At 47.6% G+C, this 6043-nt stretch overlaps 1 protein-coding gene and 1 pseudogene across 1 annotated transcript; both read right to left on the bottom strand.

The window, feature by feature from the left end:
• Positions 1 to 63: 63 nt before the first annotated feature.
• LOC100465033 (proline-rich protein 23A) lies at positions 64 to 1331 on the bottom strand. Its single transcript, XM_002928687.4, has one exon. The coding sequence runs from the start codon at positions 1329 to 1331 to the stop codon at positions 597 to 599; it is 735 nt and encodes a 244-aa protein (XP_002928733.2). The 3' UTR covers positions 64 to 596.
• The window catches only part of LOC100475528, a 9327-nt pseudogene continuing 4614 nt past the window's right edge, over positions 1331 to 6043 (bottom strand).

The following is a 6043-nucleotide window of genomic DNA, read 5'->3' as shown; positions in this document are numbered from 1 at the left end:
GTTATAACATTTGATAACCTTCTCATTAAGAAAAGGAGGGCACATGATCGTGGCTCCTCATTCTGTGTTTGTTTTGTATCCAGCAAACATTTGTCCACATACACCTATTTGTCACATTCCCCAAAAGCATCTCCAGCCACCAAAAAGTCAAAATGGCAAGGCTGTCATAAACAAGTAAGGACACTGGGGCCAAAACTTTCTAAGAAAAAAAAATTTTTTTTAGTAATTACCCAAATTTCGGAGGAAGAAGTGCAGTGGTAGGGTGCTGGGGAAAGGATGGGTTTTTAGAAAAAAGTGCAAAACTAGGAGAATGGAGCTACTTAAGCGTAACCTTATAGAGAAAACAACCTAAGCAGCATTTCGGATTTCTGGAAGTACACTGTATTTCCAGCAGCATTTCGTTGCTGAGGTGATTTCCTTTCAGATGTTTCGGTTCGCCATTGATCCAATATTGCAATGCAGCTTGCATCAAAAGAGCATCTGTCCGTGATTCATGCTTGGCGATTCTTGCAGGTTGTGCAATGTACGTACACACAGCGGCTGGTAGAAGACTCTCTTAAGGTGCCCACTGGATGGCAAGGGATTGTGGGAGCAGTTCATTCCCGGAACAGGCATCTCCGGGCCTTGCGAGAGGGACCCGGAGGGCGCTGGGGGCGCACGTGGGGACCTGGACTCGGAGAGGGAGGTAGAGGTTGGAGTGGCGAGTTGGGGAAGGGCTCCAGAAGGTGGGCGTCCAGGTTGAAGTAGCGGAGAGGAGAGCGTCTCTTTGGACTAGGGGTGGGGGCCCCAGGCCAGGGATCTGGTTTGGGGCCCTGCGGGTGGGGGCGGAGCCCAGGGACGGAGCCCGCTGCGGGGTCCACCCCAGGCGGCAGGAACGCGGGGTCCTCGTCTTCCTCGTAGGCCTCTTGGGCGGCCACCTCTGGGACNGGGACCGATGCGCGGAAGAATCCCTGCTCGACGGCGACTTCGTGCCCGGGCGCGTTCAGGAAAGCGCCCTGTTCTAGGCCGGCGGGCGAGTGGCCCTGCCCTCCCGAGCTGAGGAGGGCCTCGGGGACCAGCACGAGGGTGAGCTCTCCGAGGGTCACTTGCAGGGCCGACGTTGGCTCGGGCTCGAGCACCAGCTCCACGTCGTCCAGGAGCAGCTGCAGGGCACAGCCCGTGGCCAGGACCACCACCGAGGTGAGTGCGCCGGCGGCGGCGGGCGGCCCCTCCAGGCCTTCCAGGCCCGCGGGCTCCTCGGTTCGGCGGCGCTTGGCAGGGCGGGGTCCTCCGGGCGGCGGTCCCCAGCAGAGCTCAGGGTAGGCGCTGGGGCTGCAGGGTCGGCTGCCCATCACCTGGACAGCGCGTCGGGCGGCGCTCCCGGGCCTGGCGGAGGGTGTGAGGGACAGGGTCCTGCACGCAGTGACAGGTTTGGACTACAGGTGAGGCGGCGGGGCGCGGTGGCGGGCGACGCAGAGACAGTGCCTGGAGTTCTGGGGGCGCCTCCTGGGAGGCCCGCAGTCCCGGGGTTCTGGCGTCGCAGCACGGGTGCAGGGCTGAGCCTCGGGCGTTCGAATCCCAGGTTCCTCACACTGATGGATCTGCGCGGGTATTTCATGCGACGCCTGCGGAACCAGAGTCGTAAAATGTCAGGCTAGGCTCCGCCCCTTCCGAGGCTCCGCCCCCTAGAGATCACGGTGTCTGTGCAGCCCAATAGCTGAGGCTGTGGTTAAGGAAATACTTAACTGGGCCTCTAGGAGGCAGAACAATGGTACTGCTTTAGGGCGTGGCTTCCAGTGTGGAGATCTCGCCTTCTTTGAGTTGACTTCCGGTGAGGAGGACCTTAATCAGAAAAGTGTTTGCGTGTCAATTCCCAGCAGTGGAAAGCGACACCAGGACAGGGAGATGTAACGCCCGCCTCTTCTGAAGCCCCGCCCCGGAAATGACCTGAGCTTTTCTGTAGGTTGAATAGCGGGAAGCATTTTTGGACCATATTCTTACACCTCTGCGGAAGTTGTAAACCACTCTCAGAACCTTTCAGATGTTCTGTTGAAGGGGAAATGAGATTAGAATTGAGTGCGTTAATAGCTGGCCCTGCAAGATGAGTTTATTACCATACTACATACATACCTGTTTTGTCCTGTAGTAATGATTATACTACCATCATAAGTATTAGGAGTTTATTTAGTTTGACCTAAAATACAACCACAAAGTATGTCTTTTTTAGCCCATTTGACAGTTGATGAAAATGTCATGCAGAGGGTTAATCGGTTTGCTCATAAGCCGGGTACTACCAGAACTGGGTCTGACATGACAAGGCCCACTTAAGAAGATGCAACGTCAGCACCTTGATCTGAGTGTCAGGGAAAAGGCGCTTTTGCATGGTATATTGTGGCTGCAAAAGGAAGGTGTGGCTCAGCTCGTTGTCTAATGTTAATAGGAAGAAACACCCAAAACTGGTTTTGGAATAAGTAATACTCCTAATATGGTTACAGAGGACAACAAAACATTTCCTTTCACCCCAGTTCCTTAACCATGCGATTGCTCATCTTATACCTTTTTACAAAATAGCATATTTATATTTTCATTTTTAGAGCTGCATAGCATTCCTTTGTATGGAATTACATTTAAACCAGACCTCTCTTAATGGACATTTAATCGAGTGGTCTGTGACTTGGTGGCATTGCCATTCTCTGGCGAATTTTGGAAAATGCAGATCCTTTCCCCCATCCCAGAATCACTGAATAAGAATTCCTGGAGCGTGGGGCCTAGGAATTCTCTGTAAGCACCTCCAAAAAAATTTGTTTTATACTGAAGTTTAAGATCACTGAGTTTTTTTTCATTAGTGGTGAGAGGTTCGGGTAGCAGGGTGGTTCTGCCTGCGATCAGGGCCCTGATTGTTGGTGACAAAGTTAGGTAGAAAACTCAAACTTCCTGGGCTACATTCAGGGTTTTTCCTTGCACAAGTGGCCAGCATCCGCTCTTATGGCTGGGCTTCCGGGGTTCCTGGCTGTGTGGCGGGAAATTCCTGTGAGCTGACGCGACCTAGGGCAAGTCACTGTCTGTGAGAACTAGCAAGGGCTCTGGCGGTGCGACCAGGGGAGGGGAAGGGGAGAGTGCGGACTGCTGGGAGACTGCAGTCCTCACGGGGTGAATGTGGAAGCCCCTGCAACCTACTCCAAGGGTCCCAGGTGATAGGAGCAATCGCTGTGCTGCTGGTGTTCAGGCAGAAGATAGTGGTCGTGGTGCAGGGGGTGAGGGAGTGGGGATGGGGGAGGAGCTTGCAGGAACCACTGCTTCGGCCCTTGAAATTTCCACGCCTGGGGAATAATGGGAGTTCCACTCAGGAGACTGAAAGTGAACGTAACCTGGTGTAAGGCACAGATGGTTGAGTTAAAGCTAGCCTGGCTAAAGCTAGCCAGGACACAGGGAGGGGTTTAGAACTTCTGGCCTGCCCAGGAGTGGGGCTCTGAGCAAGGTGGAGCCTGGTCTTGGCTGGTGTCTGCTGCTCACCTCGTCTAAGCCATTCCACTTTGGAGCTCATCATTGCCCTTGGTCCTGTGAATCCTCGCTGAGAAGTCCTCTTCCAAGGGAATATGGTCCTGCCCTGAAACAGAAGCAGTTAGCAGGGGTCCTGGAATAGATGCACCTGATTTCCTCTTCTGGTCATCCACTTTCTACTTGGGTGATGACGGGCAAGTCGTTTCACTTTCTCTGAGCCTCAGTGTCCTTACGTATAAAAGGGAAAATGCCATCTATCATGCCAGCTGGTTGTGAGATAATGTATGTAAAATGTTGGAACATAGTAAGTGCTTAGTAAATAGTAGCTCTTTACTGTTTATTACGTTTATAATCTGTCTCTCCCGCTTGACAATGTCAGCACTGTTCCCCAGCATTTTGAACAGCGCTTGACATGTAGCAGGCATTGAATGAATAGTAAAAAATACCATCATCGTCATCATCATGATCATCATCCTAAAAGGGAGTCTGATCTGTTAGAAAGTACTCTTCCAGGTATTTTTATGACATAATATCTATATGGTTCAGGAATGGCTTGCTGGGTACTGGATTAGATATCTTTCATCCTGCCTGACTTAACTTTCCTGCAAGAGGCCCAGGTACTGTCAGGGCCACTCTTTGGGTCAATACTGCCTAACCAATCAGCACGAAATGCTTGAACCACTGTTGGGGCGGAATTAGCAACTGTAGCTTAAGGTTCTGGGCAGGGTACAGGTTGGCCACAGACACGTCCTATTGGAAGAAAAAAGTGGAAGTAACTTGGCTACTGGAAGTTAGGTACGAGGTGGACATCAGTGAGTGGGACTCAAGAGTTTCCTCCACATTGTGCATCAGAACACTCTGACTCCTTCATTGCTTGGTTGGAGACTCTGAGGCCCAGGCCCTGCACTCCAGGCCCTGACACTGGTCTTGGCATTGGCTGTTATGTTATTTCCTAGAATGCACGACTGGCTTTATGAAAATTTTATTTACATAAGTAATAATACCTGAATGCATTTTCAAAAAAATGTAAACAGCGTAGCCCTCCCTTCCACACCCCACCAACTCCCAATCCCGGATTGATGTAGTAAGATAATTTTCTTTATATTTACAAACATAATATAGGGGGTTTGTTTCCTTCCTGGAATGGCAAACTATTGTGGATATTTTTCTGTAATATGTTAGAGCTTACTGCTACTTGGTATTGTTATCAGCAAAGTACAGGATCTCTTCTGTCTTTTACGAAGAGATCTTTTTCAACATGCGATACTGGTGTCTGTATCTTGTTTGAATATTTTGTGTAAGTACAAGAAAAGGCAACTTCAAATATCTCTTGCACAGCAACTCCTTTGTCTTTGCCTGAAGAAGAATGATTATAGTGGCCCATTCACTTTCTGCTTATCTCCCAGTAATTCTGGTAATTTTGGTATATCTTTATTTCCTGAACACATCACTGAGGGGTGAATGGCATTATGCAATTACTGATGCTTTTACAATGATTAGATATGATCATGGCCTATGTTTTCATAAAATCATCAATACCTTACTATTTTAAGAATGCCCAAATTGACAGTAAAGTAGTTATTTGGGTATTTGGTCTTTTAAAGGCTGAAGCTAAATTGCAATTGTTTTTTTTAACCAAATATTTAAGTTTCTATGTTATAAGCGAATGCCAATGATTTCTCTCTCTCTCTGTATAATTTAAAATTTTTATTTATTTATTAATTAATTTATTTAAAGATTTACTTATTTATTTGAAAGAGAGAGAGAGAGTGAGAGCATGCCTGCCCCCAAGCAAGGGGAGCAATGGAGGGAAAGAATCTTTAGCAGACTCTGCTGCTGAACGTGGAGGGGAGGGGGGCTCCATCAGGACCTGAGATAAAGTTCTCAGTTCCCTGCTCAACTGACCAAGCGCTCGGGCACCCCTTATTTATTTTATTTTTAAAAATTTTAAGGTACAGGTGGCCTTTATTGTTTGCAAAGGGAAGAAGAGGAGGAGACACGGCAGCTCTGGCTCCAGGGACAGCTCCAAAGGCTGAGTCCACTGCTGTCCTCCCAGTGGTTTCTGTATATTAATTTTGCATTCAAATTTCTTATGGAATTGTCTTATTTTCTTTAAGTCACTTTCTAGGTTTACAATCATATGGTCAGCAAATGGTCTTTTCTTTTCTTTCGAAGTTTTATATGTCTGATTTCTTTCTCTTTTCTAATTTTGTTGGCTAGTGACTCCAGTACAATGTTAAATACTAGTGGCAAAGTGGCATCTTTTTCTTGTTCTAGACTTGGGTGGGAATGCTGCTGGTGTTTGCCTGTTAAGCGTAATACTGGCTGTTGTTCAGAAATTAATGCCATGTCAACGAAGTATCAATCTCTTTCTGTTTTGTTAATTTTTTATTGCTTTGTTTTGAAATATTTCCTAATTTACAGAAACATTGCAAAAACAATACAAAAAACTGCCGTTTATCCTTCATCAACTTTTTACATTTTGCCACATTTGCTCTATATTCTCTGTCTCTCAGAAAGACCACAGGAGATATAAATATATATATATATATATATATATATA

The sequence above is a fragment of the Ailuropoda melanoleuca genome, chromosome 6, assembly GCF_002007445.2.
Source record: "Ailuropoda melanoleuca isolate Jingjing chromosome 6, ASM200744v2, whole genome shotgun sequence".
In the NCBI taxonomy this organism is placed as follows: Eukaryota; Metazoa; Chordata; class Mammalia; order Carnivora; family Ursidae; genus Ailuropoda; species Ailuropoda melanoleuca.
Note: the sequence above shows the minus strand (reverse complement) of the source record. Positions and strands in the feature narration are given on the sequence as shown.